General features: G+C 38.5%; 1 protein-coding gene across 1 annotated transcript in view; it reads right to left on the bottom strand.

The window, feature by feature from the left end:
- The window catches only part of LOC145332344 (nephrin-like), a 255,389-nt gene that overhangs the window by 88,888 nt on the left and 145,095 nt on the right, over positions 1-21,406 (bottom strand). The window contains exon 9 of the mRNA XM_080177334.1: positions 1,561-1,625. Coding sequence (XP_080033460.1) covers positions 1,561-1,625 — 65 coding nt within the window. The remainder of the gene's footprint in view (positions 1-1,560; positions 1,626-21,406) is intronic.

The following is a 21,406-nucleotide window of genomic DNA, read 5'->3' as shown; positions in this document are numbered from 1 at the left end:
TATTTTTTGGAGAAAAAATAATGTTAAAAGCAACCATCTCATAAAAAATTTTTCTGTCTGCTATATTAAAAATTAACAGAGCGAGTTAGCGGCATGATGCGCTAGTACCCAAAATCAGTCAGAACTTGCTAATTTCTTGCACATTCCCTTTAAGCCAGTACCCAAAGTCTGAGACTCCCAAAAAATTGAATATTAGATCTATTGTCCCCTCCCTTACTCCCTGACTTATCTATCTATCTATATTCATAAATGCTAATATGTTTATGATTAAATATGAATGTGCATACGCAGTAGCAAAAATATCGTTTAAGTATGTTAATAAGTTTATATAAGAAACAAGGATGACAACTTCCATAAAAGCGATGCTCTGAAATCAGAAGGGAGGACAAACGAACAATAACTCTTGTAGAGTGTCATGACTTAATAAGCAGGACATTGATTTCTAAGTAAGTTCTAAGAAGTACCATGAACAGTTTGGAATCGATGGACAATTCAAAAATGTCTAAATTATCTAGAAAAGATAACCGTTACGGACGAATGGACGGACTGACCAAAATTGTAAAAAGATCGAATCCTCGGCTAACAGTTTTTATACGCTGTAAGTTTTGGTTCCTCTATGAATAAACCTATGTTTGAAGCTTGTAAATAACTAAGTGTCACAAAGGAATGACCTACAGAAGGATAAAAAACTATATATCAGCTGCGCTCTTCAAACAAAATTATTTTTGCTAAAGGTAACGAACATCCTGAATATTAAGAAAGCAAAGGATATAGAATACGTAGATATATTGACAGGGGGAAATTTGTAGTCAATTTAGGTTGCTATAATGATCCTTATTAATTGGCTAGTGCGTTCTTCAGCAGGAGGGAAGGGGATGGGGTAAGGGTTTGTATAGTCAGCTGAAAGTATCATTTCATTAGAGTAAATGAAAAATCTGGTGCACTATCCAGGTAATTATATATCGATTAAGAAAGCACTCATATTAATCTTTTCATATGCGCCAAATATTTATCAATAACAGTGCCAATAAACTTGTTCAGGGAAAGGACAATCAAAACTAGAATTATCTTACTACCAAGAAAAGATTTGCCTCTAAGAGAATGAGGGTAATGTAACTATTTCAAAAAAAATTACATATGTTTTAAACAGCAATGAATAAGGCACATATCCAAATCTCCGATACAGGTTGGGGTAGGTTTTAGGCTATTCGTTGAGGTGGTGTGTTACCTCTGCAAATAGCTATCTCCTAGTGGATATAGCCCAAACAAAAAACTTTTACTCAGTTTCTTTAAAACACTTCTTTTTAATGTGGGAGGAACCCTTAATCCTTGTTGTGGGACAAAGTGACTTAAAAATCAGCCATGTGACGTCATAAAAATGAGGGTCTATCCATCCTTTTTTTTAGTGGTTTTCTTTTCCCACAATTCCTATCATCTTCCTCAATTTTAAGACGTTACGTGGCTGATTTTTGAGTCACTTTGTCCCACTGCGAGCCCTTCCTCCAAGTGCTAAGCCTCTAGAGGCAAAGTGGCTTAAGCTATGAGTAAAATGAAACCTACCCAGATGACTTCTTTCAATGTTGACCAATTGTAGGACACTGCGTGTACTGGAATTGTCTGGTGATCTGAAAAAAATAAATCGCATTAATTTTTAATACATTCTAAAATTGGAGACTTTATTGTAGCAAAGCTACTCTATAACTAATTAATAAACGTACATAATCCACACGAGATTGCTAACATTGCTTGTCTATTGCTTGATAATTAAAAAATCGGATCTACTGCAGTTCACGGTAAAATATTGCTGGTAAGCAATATTTTCAGAAATATATGAATTTTAAAGGCTGCTAGCTGCCAAACGGCTGAACGTACAGATCATACTCGCACACCATTTTAAGCGGCATAAGTAGGCCTACATATAATCTGGAATAGCCAAGATCCAATTATGCTCAGGAAAAGCTTTACTGATGAAAAAACGCGTAAAATAGGTCTTTTTCGCGCATTTCTCTGCACTGCGAGATAATTATGCATTATTGATTTATAGCTATTCCAGATTATTTGTAGGCCGCTCAAAACAGTGTGCGGGCATGATCAGCCGTTTGGCATCTAGCAGCCTTTAAAATTCATAGATTTTTGGAAATATTGCTTACCAGCAATATTTTACCGTGAACTGCAGTAGATCCAAAAAAAATATTTAAAAGATATATAATAATTTGTTTATAGAATAGCTGTATATCTGACGAAATCGATATATTATTTCTTGGATATTGCGCCATATTTGTGTCTACTTTAATGTGATACTTCGAGCTGGGTAATATAACAATTCACCCCTTCCAAACATACATTTTCTTCCTACAGGTTGAGTGAACTGAACAATAAATGAGGTACATAATACAACCTAAATTGACGATAAATTTTCCCATGTCAATATATCCATGTATATCTTATATCCATTTCTGGAGACAAAAGGAAGATAGAAATTTTTTTGCAGCAATGAAAAACACTGGTCATCAAGTCTTAATTAACAACTATTTTTACACCAATTAATATCTATATATTTATCTTATTCTAGTTTAACTATTTTCTTTTCATTTACCTCCAGTGGCGTGCGAAGCACTTTGTCTAGGGGGGGGCATTTTGAATATTTTGTAAAACTTTGCCCCCCCCTAAATCAAAGTGCCCCGGGGGGGCACTTTGCTTTAGGGGGGGGCATTTTGATTATATTTACTAATTTTAAATAAGGGCGTTTTAAGGGGTGGGATTATTTGATTATGGGCCTCCTAGTCCTTATCCCTTCTTCCCCATCCCTTCCCCCATCCCTATTTCCCATTTATATCCCCCACCTCTTCCCCCCCCCCCATCTCTTCTCCCCCATCCCTTCTCCCCACCCTGCAATGACCGAAGGGAAGGGAGCTACAAAGCATCTTCGAAAAAATAGTACAGAAGATAAATTAACCTTCCCCCCCCCCCCCCCCTCCAACACAAAACATTTTTGATGGGTGGAAGGGGATGTTATAAAATCTCAGCAGGAAGGATGAATAACCCCATTAAAATAAATTGGGGGGGGGGGGGGGAGATAAAAACACTCATTTTGGAAATAATTTACCAAAAATTAACCTAATATGAAAAAATGATATTAAATATTTCTTTATTGTATGACAACAAGGATGACAACATCTTTAAGTAGCAAAGCACAAAAAATCATTAATAAGAATACAGACAAGTAGATTTAAAGAGCATCTGTTGAAATAAATATATATTTTAGGTAGAAAAAGTCACAAATCCTTTTTCCTGTATGTTGTGTGATGACAGTCAAAGTAAATTACATACTGGATCGAAGGGCGCGAAGCGCAAATTTTTTTCTTCAAATATGCAGGGAGGGAGTGGTTTTTGGGCTATTTATTACACTAGTCCCCAATATTTCATAGCAGAAACCATTTGGAAGGGCGCGAAGCGCAAATTTTTTTCTTCAAATATGCAGGGAGGGAGGGGGTTTTGGGCTATTTATTACACTAGTCCCCAATATTTCATAGCAGAAACCATTTGGAAGGGCACGAAGCGCAAATTTTTTTCTTCAAATATGCAGGGAGGGAGGGGTTTTTGGGCTATTTATTACACTAGTCCCCAATATTTCATATACAATTTTCTTATTCGTTGGCTCAACAACTTTGGGGACTTTAATGGAATTTTGATTGGTTGGTTAATTAAGTCGAGTTTCCATACATTTCATTCACTAATTGTAATCTATATAAGGGGTAATTTTGTGTATCATCATTGGGGATGTACAAAATTTCTTTGGTAAAAAGTTTATATTATACAAAATAAAATACTTCCCATAACCTGGTTTGTTATGTTCAGTGAAAAAAGATTATAACCTAATTTCTACACTAATTTAAAAATTTGGTAAGGTTAAATGAATAGTAACTGTCTGTTTGGCGCGAAGCGCCAAAATTTTTTTTTGGAGTATTTCTTGATCTTTTTTTGGAAACTGGGATAGTTTTGCTTTTTGTAGGGTAGGGGGCAAAAAGGGGCATTTTTGTTGACCAGGGGGGGGCAAAATGGGGCATTTTTTAACATTTAGGGGGGGGCAGGGGGGGCGGTTGCTAGGGGGGGGCAGGGGGGGGCGTTTTGGTCGCTAGGGGGGGGCGATTGCCCCAAATGCCCCCTTCGGTTCGCACGCCACTGTGCAAAAAGACTTTCTGATTTGAATAAATGTAGAAAAAAATGTATATTTATCTGTTATAATAATTGCTTGTTGATTCTATCTATCCATCTATCTATGAATCTATCTAGCTATCAATGGAATATCTGTCTATCTATCCATAAATCTACCAATCTATCTAAATTCTAAAAATCTATCGATCATATATGTGTTACTAGAGTTGGCTCGATATAATTATCTCCCTGGCTAGTTTTCTATATGCATATCTATTTCTCAATAAATCTATTTTCCTCACCCGGCATTACTATCTAAAAGAAAGTAAATATTTAATACTCTAAATGATTTTAAAAAGATTTTTTAAATTATATTTTTTTCTTTACATTACCATCACCAAAGGGTTAATGATGATGATTACAATTTTAGTTTAATATTTGAACACACAAAGTGTCGCCACAATCGAATTCTTTTAAAATAGAGTTTTCTTAAATTTATTACATTATAAATCTAAATTTTCTTTTTTATGATTAGAAATTAAATACATTGATATAAGGTAAATAGCAACATGAAATTAAAAAAAGGAATTTATTTTTAATAAAGTAAAATAATGGGTCTTATCGTTCTGGGCAATGAGAGTTTATTATGGATTATTGGAGCACTTTGAGTTTTAAACAATTATTCCTTGGAAAACTTGAGCTCGTTTATAGACATTTATTTCCTATATAGATCTGACATGGATCTTGAAGCAATTAAGCAGGCCGTTTTGTACATGTTAAAAATTGGAAGATTTCATTAAATAAAAGTTATCGCAAATATACTTAGTAAATGATTTGGTATAATAATGAATGATCTTAGTTTTGGCACCCATACAGGATTACAGTGGTTAAGGTGTTCCTACCAAAATACGGATAAAAAAATCTATAAAAGCAAAGCTAAAAAATCAGATGATCAAACAAATTTACATTGACAAATGTTAAGAAGTTTGTACGAGAATTAAAAAAACTAATCCAAAATTACTTTAAATTGGGATCCATTTTATAATAGACACACTTATATACTTTTGAACTTCATTAAACAAACTAAAAGTTATAATCAAAAACCTAAAAAAAAGCTCAAAACGGACATACTGAGATTCTGAAACAAGAATAATCATGCAAAGTTTAAAATTGATAGAACAATTCTTACATGCCTTAATCAACTTTAAGAATAATTAATTAAAATCTTACTTTCGTAAACAACAAATATATTTGTATGATTACTGATTAGTTGGAACACTCTATGGAGGAGCCTATTATATGGATAAAATTGATTAACCATTCTTAATTCTTATCATGCTTGTATGCTTTAGAAAAACAAGGATGATAACATCCATAAAAGTGAAGCTCTGAAACGGTATGACAAACTAACATTAACACATTTAAAGTATTAAAAAAAACAGCAACAAGCCCTTTTCACTCCACAGGGGGAGCATAGGCCGCTGACAATTTGTCAGTGTTTCTGTAACAATGTGGCCTTTTTTTATGGATATGGGATAGGGTTGTCAGCCCTAAGCCCTATGATTGCGGTGTAAACGTCCATATGCCCATCAGACAACCAACCCTTTGATTGCATGACCTTTGTCTGGGAAGTCCTAACTGTGCATGGTAGTGAGTTGCGCCTGTTTTGGGCCAAGGCATTCCCTCTACTCTTACTATTTATGTCACGCACCTGACATAGCAGCAGTAGGAACCATTTTTAACGTCTCTAGTTATGACGCGGTGTCGGACCGAGATTCGAACCTATCACCTTACCGACGACAAGCGGATGCGCTACGTGTTGAGCCACGGTCGCGGGTTTTAAAGTATTAAAATTGAAAAAAAAACAGAAAATAAATGTATAGAAGTAAAAACAAAATTGTAAGGAAAATTGTTGCATAACTGCTTCAAATAGAATACTGTTAGAAGAATAAAATGGACGTGATGACATTCTTGTAATGATTATATTGTTTCTATACTTTCTAATACTACAGGAATCACCATGCTAAGTTTGTAATGGAAATGACAATTCTAACATGCCTAAATCATCGATAAAAGCTATTCATTACGGACGAACGGACCACCCTAGAAATAAAAAAGCTTCGCTTTTAAAAACATTAACAAAACAAGAATAAAAACATACAAATAATAGCAGCTAGGTAAAAAGAGTAGTAGCGATTCTAATAAAACATTCTTCGTAACACTTTCATTAGTTGTAAAATTGGTAAATATTTATTTTTTTTTGTCAAATTTTTTTTTTCATTTTTAAAATTAAATCAATATAAAATATTATGATTATTATGTCTACTGTACAGGTAAACATTAATAAAATAAAATAAACAAGAATGACAACATCCATGGGTAATGAAGCACGTGGGATATTTTACATCAACAAGAATCAAGCAGTCTATCTTAAATTGCAGCTGAGAAAATGAAAATTCCCAATTAGTTTCAGACTGACAGACAGACTGTTGAAAATACAAAATATATAAATTTGCTACTATATAGTTATGTAAATATCTAGGCAATAGCAAAGAAGATGAAATTAGAACAGAAAATTAATATGATTATTATAAACCTTCCCAGGACATAGACCGAAAATCATATTGGTTCAGTGGTTAGCAAGATACTTTGGCACACACTCACACACAAAGATCCTGCTAAAAAAGCTATAAACCTTCCCAGGACCTTTGAGAAGCTACAGTAAAGGAAGCCATATCAGTTCAGCAGTTCTTGAGATAACTTAGTACAGACAGACACTCAGACACACAAAGATCCTGTTACTTTTTCTTATATTTATTCCAGACGGACATACCCTAGTAAAATAAATCCTTGCTATTAATTATCAAAAATACAAAATTAATAAAAGAAAAACAATGAAAGGGAAAAAAATGACTAATAAACTTTTGTTTAAAGCCATCATTTATTATAAAAATCATTAATTTATAGACTACATTAACATCATAATTATTTACATTATTTTCATTAACCTCTTCATAAGTCTTTATTTAACAACAACAAATAAACAATTTAAACAGGTTTTGTTGTGTGTATATATATATATATAAGAATATCTGATGGTTCATGGTTATTTAAGATTATATTATGTTTTTACTGTACCTAAAATAGATTATTGCTATTTTGTTTTTGTTTATACCCTTTAAATAGTTAGAATCTTTTTTTTTTATTTTCAGCAAATATTTTGTGGAGAAAGAAATGATTGAGTAACAATTTAATTGATTTACAACCTTTCATCCCTCCTTAAGTTACCAGACTTGAAAAATATTGATTTGAAATCTACTTTCCTAACCCTGATTCCTTGATACAATGGTGTGAAGAGCCTTGAAACAATGTTGGAAAGTTTGAGCAAAATTTAAATTTCAAGAACACTAGTTGTGAAATCAATCACAAGAGCATTTTTCCTTTCAACACTTTCTTCTTCTTCTAGCTTTTATGCAGCAAAACTACTCTACAAGTTTAGTCTGTGTCTTCCAGTTGATGATTGGTATTAATGTTTGGATAAATTTTAATTTACTTATGTTATATTTTTCTTTTGGATAGGATCAACCCCTAAATTTTTAATCATTTCCATAGTTTTTTCTTAGTTTGTGTGACTTACTTAATCTTTTAGTTACTTACAACAATTGTTATTTTTTTTGGTTTTAAAACTTTTTCTAACAAAACCTTATCACATTACTTAAAATTTAACTTTATCTAAATAAATTTAAAATTAGTGGATATTAACCATTTTTGGTCTAAAACATTGGATCTAGGGTTCAGATACCTCTTACGACATTGGAAAATTTGTTTTATTTGTTTTTGTTTTTAAAATTAATAATTAATTAATCTTAAGTCTTGATTTTTCATATTTATAGTTTTCTATTGTTATACCTTGCTAAAGTTTGAAAGAATAGACTGCATGAGAACTAAAATTAACTATGAATAAAATATCTAATAATATATTCTCTAGACTTGTTAAAAATTAATATCATCTGAATTTATTAAACAAATTTGGCAGTCAAAGTTTTAAATTTTAAGTAAGAAGAATAGTTAATGGTTTGAATGAATTTTGTAACTGTATAATGCTTATACAATCTGAAAATAAAATAAAAGAGTGTTTTGTAATATTTATTTTATTCATTTATATTTTATAATTCTTCAAGCATTTTTATTCAATTGGAAATGTGCAAGATAAAATAGTTTTACAGGCTTTTAAAATATCTTTGTTTTTTATAAAGGAAGTAATTTTTGTAAGAGAGGACTCTAGGGGCACTCTAGAGGTATGGGTAAGGCATGGGTAAGGGGGGTAAGTCATCCAGCCCCCCCACGCAATTTTCAACTTTAGTATATTTATATTTTTTTCATTATTTACTTGCAAAATTTTGAAATTCTATTCACTGGGCCTTTGCAAACTTTCAATCCTGTGCTGAAACAAGATGTACAATGGTAGATGAAACAATTCAAGGAATGCAAAGTTTGATTTATACAACCATACTGCAAATAACCCTGCAAACATAATAATTGCAACATATACACTACTGTTGGTAAATAATATATAATAATTTATACTATGTGTATTCTTTACTTTCAGCAGTAGTAAGGTGCAACCTGGAACCATTATACCAAATATAAGGTCAGGAGCTGCAATAAAATAAATCAAGTTTATATAATATACGTGGCAGTGTATAATGTATAAATTGAAGGTTTTGGGGGAAAATGAAATGCACTACAATAGTACAGGGTGATAAATGTAACATGTGCCAAAATTTATGGGACTCTTGGATTTAAAGAAAAAAGTAATGGCAGGTGTTTAGGAATATGACCAAGTATAGTTTTACTGTTAAATCAGAAAATTAATAGATTCTGTAAATTATATTTAATTCAAGATTAAATAGAATCATCTTATGAAACTTGGTAATTAAAAATATCTACCATTAAATAATTAATAACTTAAAAAATATCCTGTATTAGAATAAATGTGTTAATAAGTTTTAATACCATTTTAGTTTAAAATGACCAAGTTAAATTTGCTTGATTCACTTCACTATGAGATTCAATATCAAATTGATAAAGTAGACTTTTTCCTTGAAAATTGAGTTGAGAAATATTTCTTACTGAATTGATACTTACTATTTTTAGCACCCTGTTTAAATGAGATACTAACTGTGTGTACTGTGCTATATGGCCCCAAACCACACCTCCCAAATTGGTTTGTGGTTTAGCTGTGAGTGAGATAAAGTGAGTAAGAGTGAGTAGGTCAAGGGATGGCTTTAAATGCATTATTTTATATCTTTGTGTTTCCCAATACACTCATATTTTACAGGTTACAAGTGGCTAATCAGTTATCTTAATTTAATATGTCTTTTTGTAAGGTAATACCATTGTATTTTTTTTCGTATAATTATTCAATTTCTGTCAGATAAGTTTGAATATTTTAAAGGAAAGATCAAGGCTGAAGAGTTGAGTCAGGAATAAAACACCATTTTAAGATAAGATATAAGTTATCAACATATTAGAGTAGGGGGTTGGGTGCTAGTGTCAATGCTTCACTAGTGTAATTTTTGTTTCTCTGTTAGTATAGTGTTCATTTAAATACAATGAAATCAATTATTGTCTTTTGTAAACCTAAAAGTAAATATTATGTATAAGTAAATTCTCTGAATTTCTGCATTTTACAAACTATGCCTAATTCAGACAGTATGTTTGCTGTCTGACTTTTTATACATTTTGGTGCATGTATACTAAGAATTAAATCATTTATTGTTTACAAATCATTTTTCAAGTAAAAGATGTTTAGGAATAGAAAGGAAATGACAAGAAAAAATACATAAAATGGTAAATTTTTAGTGTATTTTGTTAACAATTTTCAAAAATCTATATAAGCAGATTAAAACAAATTTTAAAATTTATAATATTTTATAACAGGTCAATGTAATACAAGATTATTTGGGCCATGTACTTGGTCCTCTATTCTTTTAATCTATTGTGAGCAGAAATAATACATAAAAATGCCATACATCAATAATTAATAAATTATTTATTTATGATTGATATAAAATTAGTGCTGTTGCTAGAAAAATTTGAGCTAAATACACTGACAGAAATATTCATTTAAATACTTAAAGTTGCATAAGATTAGGAAAAGTTGCCTTAAAGTAAAAAACAGTATTCATAGATATAGATTAGAAAACTTCAAAATAATCAAAATTTAAAAGAGAGCTATATTTCCTTCTAATCTAATGCTATAATTCTAAGCAGAACTCCTTCTGAAAATGTGAAAATAAAATATATTGTAATATTAATTGTTCGTAAAAATACAAATTTTGGATCTACTGCAGTTCACGATAAAATATTGCTGGTAATGCAATTTTCCAAAAATCTTTGAATTTTAAAGGCTGCTAGCTGCCAAATGGCTGAACGTACAGATCATGCCCACACACTGTAATAAGCGGCATAAGAAGGCCTACAAATAATCTGGAATTGCCATAAATCAATAATGGATAAATATCTCGAGTGTAGAGAAAAAGACCAATTTTACACGTTTTTTCTTAAGTAAAGCTTTCCCTGTGCATCATTGGATCTTTACTATTCCAGATTATTTGTAGGCCTTCTTATGCCATTTAAAATGGTGTGCGAGTATGATCTGTACATTCAGCCGTTTGGCAGCTAGCAGCCTTTAAAATTCATAGATTTTTGGAAAATTGCGTCAATAATAATGTCAAATTAATGTCAAATGTACTGTTTTAGAAAGTTTTATTGTTAATTTATGAAATAATTATATTGTATGAAAAAGTTACCATTTCATTATTTGCTTACCTAATTTATGATTTATGATTGTATGTACATATGATATATTTATTTTATATAAGAGAGTTTGAAATAATTTTTAATTTTCAGTTTACAAAAGAATGATAAAAGGAAACATTTTAATATTTAAAATGGCCAGAAAAAAGCCAATAATTTTAATTCTTAGCAATTTTATTGTACTAGTAAGTAAAATTACATTCTCTGTAATTTATCAATAAAATTATACTTTGCTTATGATAATAAGGTCTTAAGACTCTAGGGGCTAGGTGTCGCTTCGGGTACTAGACCTCCACGCACCTTGAAACATACATGCAATACTTATGATTGCGTTGTAAAGCGTCCATTCACCCATCAGACAACCAACTCTCTGAGATGCACGACCTTTGTCTGAGAAGTCCCAACTGTGCATAGTAGCGAGTTGCACCTGTTTTGGGCCAAGGCATTCCCCCCACTCTAACTATTTATGTCGCGCATCTGACATAGTAGCAGTGGGAACCATTTTTAATGTTTTTAGGTATGAAGCGGTATCGAACCGAGATTCGAACCTATCACCTTCCCGACGACGAGCGGATGCGCTACATGTTGAGCCACGGTCGCGGGTCTGATAATAAGGTCTACTTTGAAGCAACAGAAGTCCACATATTTTAAACACCCTGAAAATTGGTAATAAGGTTTTGGAATATTAATTTACTTTGTAATTTAGAAAGAAGAAAAAAAATATAATGGTTCTATACAACTTTAAACAAGGAAATTATATGCTTTTTTTGCATTTTACTAACATGAAACTTGAATTTAACACAATGTTCTGTTGGACCTAGTCTGATTTCCTTTGGAAAATTTAAAAATCTACTAAATTTAAAAAAGGACATTTTTTTAAAACACCAATACAGCAGCTATTCTTGTTATAAGTACAAAATAAATTATTAAAAATGTTTTTTTTTTATTTTTATTTTGTGTCTTATACCTTGGCTTATTGATTGATAAATTAATTTCCCAATGGAGCTATATCCTGTTTTTCCTTTAGTTTCATTAATATTATATACATTTTAATGTGTTTTATATTTTTTTATTTAGAAGGGTTGATCTACCCGTTGTTCAATATGTGAAATCAACCATAGGACTGCAAACGCAAAATAGGAAGTAAATCAGTTTGGTGATTAGTGAGATATTAATTCTCAAAGTTAGAATATACATCTTGTAATATCTTATTTATTTCTATTATCAAACTAAACAGTTGGAAGCTAGAAAGTGAATTTTTGTTGGGCAACCATAACAACCTGTCTAAAGAAGTAAATAAAGTTATATTTCATGTTAAATAGAAATAGGAATAATAATTATAAAGAACAAAGTATGAAAATAGATGAGCAATATAATATCTAAAACGTAAAAAGTAATTGGAAAGCTTAATTTCTATTTGCATTAATCATAATATACTATGGTATTTCTGTTTTAAATGCTTTAATGAGGTCTCAACAACCTTTTTAGGTCAATTACCACTTGTTGGTTATTTATCGTATATGGGAGATAAAAAGGTGGGAGGAAAGTAATGCACCATCCCTCCAAAAAAAAATCATTTCCATTGAACAGAATATTGTTTTTTTATTGCATTAATATAAAGTGAATTATGTAAAACTGTTCTGTAAGCAGCAATTGTACCCTAAACTAAAAGACCCTTTTGCTCTGTAAAATATTGCTAAAGCAACAGAAAAAGTTTATTTTTAAATTCCCCCAGGTTAATTGGGGTCTTCAAATTTAGGCTCTGCAGTCTGGTTCAACAGCCTACAGGTGTCCTAGAATATTTTCGACCTCTTTTTCAAAAGTAAATTAAAAACAGTTTAACTCTACTATAAGTGTTAAAAATATTTATTTCTATCATTTAAGTTTTATTTCATAATTATTCCAATTCTAATATATTATATATGTTATGTTAGTATATTGTTTTCATTAATTATTTATACTTCCTCATTAATACTTATTTTCCTTACTTTAATAACAATGCATACTTAATGCTTTTTTACTATGAAAAATAATAATATAATTAGTTTATTTTCAAAAAACTTACACTTTAGAAGAGGATTTTTGCTGTAAAATAGAACCCCAAGATCAGGAACTTAAAGGGATAAGGCAGTGGCCTACATTATCAATGATGATACACAAAATTATCCCTCCTTAAGAAAGTTGTTAAGCCAATGACTAGGAAAATATCAGTAAAATAATTTTTGGACAAGTGATCTAAGCAGCACATTGTCCCCTTACTTCCTGAACAAAGCTACTCTATAATTCTTTTCCTATCAATAACTTTTTGTTTTAATGTTTTAGCATCAGGTTTATGATAGTTTAAAAAAAAATATTTTGAAACCTATTTTTTCAAAGAGAGAAAAACAGTTTTTCAATCCTCAAAAACAACTTAACAAGGATTACAAACTAAATGGCCATTAAATAAAATAGACATACAAACAAACATTTACAAACATAGGCTAAGAACGCATTAAAACTCAATATATTTTACAAATGCGACAATTCTATCCCAAAATTACTTCAATTCATATTGATTTATAACATCTGCATGTAACATTGTGCCAAATCATCTTAGGAATCAATATGAAGCGCTGGAAAGTGTTATGTGTAACGTCATAAAAATGAGTCTATCATACATTGTTATCTTGTTAAAAACGTTACTTAAAACCAGAAAATAAAGGGATAAGACTGGTATTCGGCAACCGTGAGCCATGCCTATGGCACCCCTGACCGGGGTTCGGGGAAGGGCCACAGGCCCTCCCCCGAGTCCTGGGGAAGGGGTCTGCCGACCCCCTCCCTATGCCTAAAATTAATGATTGAATCTGACAAGCTTTATTATGGTTAAGCTGCATTGTTAATTCCCCCCACCCTTTCCAGGGATGGGGGATCATTATTGCCCAAACTGACTATTGTATGTGTATTATAATGCTTTTATGTTATGATTATTTATTCCTATCTGTGTAGCTATTGTTTGTTGTATATAACTTTAGTAACCCTTAGACCTGCAATAAAGTAACAACTGAATAGATGCTGTTTGTTATTTAGTGATTGTTAGAGAAGCGTAGCTTCTCTATAGTAAGGTGTCCACGTCTGTCACACTGCCGTAGTCTTTTCGAACTCTGGTGTCTGCCATTTATCCTAGGCGGATACCACAACTTTTGGTGACAGCTGTGTGAGATTACGGCAAACCACAAGTGTAGAGCAGACGCGCAGCTGAGGCTAAGGTACTCCCAGCAGTGAAACTGGCAAAACTGACACAAGCAACCTGAATTACCCACCCTGGATAGCAAGGTCTAACTCTGCATCCGGCAGTTGTGGAAGTGAAACAGCGAAACTTGACGGAGAACCGCGAGAAGCGCCGACATCTAACGGAGAATTGAGCGCTCAAAGGGCTGAAACAGGCCTGCGGACTGGCTGAAACAGGCCAAATAAGTGCAAACGGCTGAAAATAGGCCAACATTTACTGCAAGAGATAGCAGGATCCGAACCAGCGGCGCTAGCAGGACGGGACATTCCCTGCCGCCATCAGCCGGATTCGGATAAGCGGCGCTAGCAGGACGGGACATTCCCTGCCGCCGATAGGCTGAAACACGCCACATAGCTGCGAGCTGCGAGCCAACATACGAGTGTAGTGTACCAAAGCAGAGAAAACTACGTCAACTCCAAGTATCCTGAGAGGCTACAGCGCAGCCACCCATCTAGAAAAGCAGATATTATATCACATTGTAGGGATTACCACCCTAGTGTGATGGTTAAACAATAGATTTATGAGCAAGGATTGGCAAACAATTTGTTGTGTATTGTGATAAAACTAAAAATAGAACAGGCTTGGATTTGTTGTGTATTGTGATAACAACTAAAAATAGAACAGGCTTGGTAAGCAAATCTGTTATGTATTGTGATAAGGCCAAAAATAGAATCTAGATGTAATACAACAATGCCTTGATAAACAATCTAACCACCCAAGCCTCCAGCACAACAAAATACACCCCTTATTCCAGAGGAAAGGGAGGGGCCCACTCTCCATTGAAGAAAATACAATCAAGGTGACATAACAATAAAGCCTAGGATTAAGGAGAAAGGGCACCATTACCTCATCACACAGTCACCTCAAACCCACAGCACTCCCCCCTTCCTCACAGGGGGAACGGACGGATTTACCCCGTCCCCTCACGCGCTTCCCCCCTCCTACCCACACTTGACTAAGTCCGCCCACGGTGTGGAGCTAGCGACCGGGAAAACAGAGCGCCATTTACGGGTCGCGCAACGGAGTTCGGGAAATATCATAAAATTCAACGGACAAAGCGGACCAATGAGAGAGCAAGTTGAGGGATAAGTGCGCGTTTTACCTGTGTGCGCGGATTTGATGGTGCGTAAGCGCGCTGCAAGGAAAGGAGATTTCACGCACACACACACACACAGGAGCGGAGCTACTCCATAGCATCTAACAGAGGTATTTTTAGAAAATAAAGCATTACAAGCTTCTCCCTCCTATCTATAGTGTGATAAAGGAAAACCCAATCAGTTCCTGACAGCAGTTCAGACCCTCAACAGCTATCTACCCCTACCAGCCTACTCTACAACCTCAGAATAAAACTAGTGATAAGTACAGCTAAGTTATATCTTTGTAACTAAACTACCAACCTAGTGATAAAACAGTGTTGGCTGTTAGGCTAGAAAGCCTCAAGTGACAAACCATTTATAATATTGCCTTATAACTTTGTGTCCCACCGTTGAACCGTTGACCCGATGGAGCAGCCGCAAGCGCCAGGAGGAGACCAAGCCCAAGGATGGCTCCAGGATGACCCCCAGCCGGCTCCAGCCGAGTACCGCAAGCTGATGCTGAGTAACCTGCCGGAGTATAGAGGACCGCCCAAGCAATCCTGGAGTTCCCACATCCGCAGACTCGAGATATCATGGGCGGCTTACCGCGTGCCGCCCCATGACACCCTCAACTGCCGCAACGCCCTTTTACTGTCACTGGTAGGGCAAGCGGCGGAAATGGCTTCTCATCTGTTTGGCAAGGCAGGCCAAGCCTTGACATACGAACAAGTCAAGGCCGAGTGTGAAATGTTATTTCGTCCCGCCTTTGAATCCCAGACTTTGAAGCAAGCCTTCAGGGATTACAGGCAACACTCGACAGAACCTATACAAGCATACATATCCACAAAGTGTGCCTTGTATAGGGACGCCTACAGCCATGAGGATCTCGAATTATTAGTCGATGAATTAAATCGTGGCATTCGTAACGCTAATGTGAAACGTGAAATGATGAGTCATGAGATCGCCTCTGTACCTGAGTACACGAGGCGAGCCATGTTAACCGTCACAATGATTACCAAGCAGCTGAAGGAGGGTGTGTGCCTAGTGGACGCCACCAACGGGCTCACGGGATCAGCTAGCGTCCAGTTGCCCAATTACGACGAGTCGGAGCCAATGGAGATTGGCGCCTTGGCTCCGGGTCTCCACCAGATGGGGAAGGTCGCTCCAGATGACAAGATTCCAGGCCGCTGTTTCCGCTGCCAAGGGAAAGGCCACCGAGCTCGAGACTGCCCGACGCCTCTGGAAGTCAGCCTAGAGGAGAGACGCACCCAGCCACGCCGTGACCGTCCTGCCAAGTGCGAGTGTTGCCACTATGCCGGCCATACGGCGGCCGAGTGCAGAGCCGACTGGGACCAGGTAGCCGGCCGTAGGCACACCGCAGACAAGGGTGCTCCCCCAGGAAAGCCCAGCAGAGTAGCCCACATGGAAGGGAGCGCGCCCCCAGCACCACCGCAGCAAGCAGCCGCCCCCAACGCAGCGGGCCGAGCCGACGGAATGCCGCAGTTTGGGACCGTGCCAGCTAGGATCAACGTACTGGGAGGCGCGGCTGAACCCAACCGGGTTGGCCTGGGCTTCAGTCTCAACCACCTGGGGCCGGAGTTTGTGCAACCCAACAACATCGCCGAGCCAGAAGTTCTGAGGCCCCAGCCTTTTAGCCTAAACATGATGGAGCCTGCTCGACCGAGCCTACCCAGCAAGAATGGAGGGGCGCTACCCAGCGTCACTGAGACGGTGTATGGGGAGGCCCTGGCGGCCGTTGAACGAGAGAGGCAGGAGGCGCTAGCCAGCGCATCAGAGTCGATGTATGGGGCGCCACCCGGCGCCGCCACCTGCGATGACTGGGGGGTGCTATCCAGCGCCTCCACCCTGGTGCCTGGGGCGACAACCGTCGCCGCCACCAAGATACCTGGATCCTGGAACGAGCCAGCCTCCAACCTGGTGCCTGGGGCGACAACCGTCGCCGCCACCGAGATACCTGGATCCTGGAACGAGCCAGCAGTCCCAGAGGAAGGGGTGACACCCGTCACCCCCAGTCAGCCAGCGCCACCAGCCTGTAGGGAGAGCCCAACTATACACCATCCAGCGCCCCCTGCCAGCCGAAGGAACCCAGCTGCCCAGCACTTCCAGTCGAGCCAGGATAAGTTAAATTTAACAAATGTGTTGTATCCAAACTATTGTAAAACCCCAACCTTGCCTGTGCCCCCTGCACCAGAGGCTGGGGAGATTGAAATTTGGGGATATAAGGACTTGCCTGTGCCACATGCACCTGAGTTCCTAGGGCAGGGGAGGGACGTGAGTCAGGGCGAGCCTGTGCCACCCGCACTTCAGCCCCATGCCACTGGGCATGCCATGGACAAGGGAAGGGACCCCTTGGGGCTAGGGGAGCCGACACCCAGGCAAGCGCCAGTCGCCTGCCAGTCTGTCATTGGGGAGGGTATCGGGGTGCCCCGGACACACAAAGATAACGCTCAATGGAAATTTGTATCTAGCCAGGAGCAGCCCAGCCGTGTCCAGCCCCGAGAAGCAGCCGTGACCCGAGCCGAAGATCCCCAGCCGCGTGCGCGAGGTAGATGGCTGTCTGGTAGCTTCTCACACTGGTGGATGGTCCTGTGGGGACTACTGCTGGCAGCCGTGTGGCCTACAACCAGCTACGTCCTGGTGGGATGGGACTGCGCCAACCCCACCCACGTCACAGCCTACAATAAAGAAAAGATGTGTAGCACGGAACCGCTACACCAGGAGGTGTCCCTGGGCCATGAAGTACACGTCCTGCAACAAGTCAAGATTAGGGAAACAACAGGATACAGTTGTCAGCTCACTGTGTCCCAGTGGACATTCAGGTGTGGGGTATGGGGTCACCTCAAGGTGACCTCGGTCCCCACCCTCATGAGGCCAACCAAGATCGATCCAGAAACGTGCCGAGACCTGGCCAGGAACCGAGTCTACACGCTGCCAGGCAAGACCCAGCCACTGACGTTCCAGCTGAACCATCCCCTGTTCTTCACCCTCGATATGGTGGGCGCCCTTGTCAACAGCCCCGAGGGGGTGGGTTGTGAAGGGGAGGACGTCCACTTCGAGGGCCAGCTGTACCGCAAGCAATTAGTGCTCCAGGAACGACGGCTGCTGGTCAAGGAAGAGACCTACGTAGTAGAGGATGGACGGGTGGAGTCCCAATCTGACCACCTGGCCTTAGAATGTCCCCATTCTGAGCTGTCTTGCATCACTGGGGAAGCAACCTACGTGTGGGACCACCTGGGGAGAGATTGCCCCTTGAGGCTGATCCGCAGCCTCCAGCCTAGCCTAGTGATGGATGCGTTCCTGGTTGACCATCAAGCCCAGTTTTTCATCAACATGACCAACCCCACCTCAATAGTGAACTGCGACTTTGAGGCCCATGCCACCAACCACCCAGCATTGTTCGTGGCAGCCAACCCAGCCGCGGCAGCGCTGCCCAGAGTATCGGCCAGGGACGTTGATGTCCCCCTGCAGGCCCAGATACATGCAGGTTATATTGGATTTACTCTGGAGACACGCATGAAAAGCACAGCAGCAGAAGAAGTAGCGGCCAACTGCTGGAAGCTCCAGCAACTAGACCCGGCCCACCCAGTGCGTGTCCAGGGGAGCACGTTCTCTGTACTGAGGGGAGATGTCCTGCTCCAGCTTACCTGCCAACGCAACAAATACGTTGTCCGTGAAAGCAAGGAATGTTGGGACAAAGTACCAGTGGAACCCACAGGATTTGTAGACGCCGTGACACGGGTGTATAGCGGCCACGCCACCAAGATTCCCTGCTCCTCCACCTACCCCCTGACTGTGCATGCAGAGGAAGGCTGGATAGAACTAACCCCCGCACCTAAGAAGAGGCCACCCCCGCTGGATACGCCCAAGCAGCTGCTGACAGAACCCTTGGATGACTTTAGTTCAGGAGGCTTGTATTCACAGGCTGAGTTGAACGACTGGCAGCAGCTGCTAGCATTCCCAGCGTATAAAAGCGCCATGCTGACCGGCCTGTCCTATGGCTCGTGCGTTCAGCAAGGTAGCTGTTCGGCCACTGGAGACCATGGGATTGTGTCCTACAATATCGACCGACTGGCAGAGGAAGGAGAGGCCTCCCTGGATGTCTGGGCTGGGTTCAGTCAAGCTATTCACGAGTGGGGAGATGGCGCAGCCATACTGTGCTTACTGTTGTTGATCCTCAAACTGCTGGGGGATCTGACCATTATTTCCCTGGCAGCCGCACAAGGAGGTGTACGGGCCGCCATGAATGTGATGTCACAAGTGTTCCTGTACCATCCAACCTTGTACAGGAAGGCCTTGGCCAGAGCCCGGCTCACCCATGCCAAGTCCCGGGACTTTTCAGTAGACTGGGATGCCATCCCCATTGGCCGGGAAGCCGCCGAGGAAATGGTGTCCATGCAATCGACCGATAGCGGGCATGACCGCCCAGGCAGGCCAGGACCGCCCTCTGGAAGACCCCCGGCCCCTCGGGAGGCCAGGCTGCCGCTCAGACGGTCAACTTGGCAGCCAGTGCCCCAGCCGCTGCCAACAACAACCAGAATGTCCCGCTGCCCCACGCCAACCTGACACCTGCCGGCGCCGAGCTACGTGTCCAACCAAAGCCAGCCTCTACCTTCTATCCCACGTTGGGAACCCATCAGCCCTGAAAAACTCACCACTAGGATTCCATTGAATCATTATCATTTGTATATATCTTAGCCCTAAGGAGCGGGCCGAAGGCCTCAACCACTGTCGGAAGTCTGGTAGGGAAACCCTCTCCCAGCCTTCCGAGGGGAGAGTTGTGGTATTCGGCAACCGTGAGCCATGCCTATGGCACCCCTGACCGGGGTTCGGGGAAGGGCCACAGGCCCTCCCCCGAGTCCTGGGGAAGGGGTCTGCCGACCCCCTCCCTATGCCTAAAATTAATGATTGAATCTGACAAGCTTTATTATGGTTAAGCTGCATTGTTAATTCCCCCCACCCTTTCCAGGGATGGGGGATCATTATTGCCCAAACTGACTATTGTATGTGTATTATAATGCTTTTATGTTATGATTATTTATTCCTATCTGTGTAGCTATTGTTTGTTGTATATAACTTTAGTAACCCTTAGACCTGCAATAAAGTAACAACTGAATAGATGCTGTTTGTTATTTAGTGATTGTTAGAGAAGCGTAGCTTCTCTATAGTAAGGTGTCCACGTCTGTCACACTGCCGTAGTCTTTTCGAACTCTGGTGTCTGCCATTTATCCTAGGCGGATACCACAAGACAATGGTCAATAAATCTACAATTATAATACACAAACTTACCTCCTCTGTATATCATAATTTGTGGTCGAAATGTTTGGACACTTAACTTAATAAACCAATTCATCAAAATCCAATAAAATTCCAAAGGGTTGAAAAGCCAACGAATAAAAAAACGTTTTTACGAAACTTGATCAATAAGGAGCCCAATATCCCCTCTCTCCTTGCTTAGTACATACTACATCCAATATAGTGAATATCGGATTTAGATTTTCTTTAGATTGTCATTAAAATTTCTTGTGCCTTTTTCGGCATAATTTATTTCCAGCAACTTTTAAAAGCGAATCTTTTTATTTCTTACGATGTATTCAAGAGGAATTTTATATAAAAGTACAGGATACCTGTATAGCTTAAGTCTTTACTTACTGGTTCTTATTTACAGTGAAGCTTTTTATAGTGAAACTATTTCGAGAGATAGCACCTTCACCCTCCCAAGAAAATGCAAGAGAAAGACCAAATTGCTGCAAAATTGTGTCAAAAATTATCCAAGTGACGTCATAAAATGAGGGAGATGAGAGGAGAAGTGGGAAAGAAAACTGCTAAAAAAGAGATGGATAATTCCTCTTTTTTTATGACACAATTTTGCAGCAATTTAGTCTTTGTTAAATTTAAACATGGAAAAAATCACCCCCATCCAAACAATGATTTATTAATTTCTTTTTAAAACTTTAATTTACTTACATGGAGGCATTAGTCTCCGCCATATTGAAATCAATGATTTGGTAATTTTTCTAATTCATTGAGCTTTGCTTTGAAGGACAATGTTATCCATGTTACTTAT

This window comes from Acartia tonsa, chromosome 11 (genome assembly GCF_053477335.1).
Source record: "Acartia tonsa isolate MP-2025a chromosome 11, ASM5347733v1, whole genome shotgun sequence".
Taxonomy (NCBI): domain Eukaryota; kingdom Metazoa; phylum Arthropoda; class Copepoda; order Calanoida; family Acartiidae; genus Acartia; species Acartia tonsa.
The sequence above is the reverse complement of the archived record's forward strand: the minus strand, read 5'-3'. Positions and strand labels throughout refer to the sequence as shown.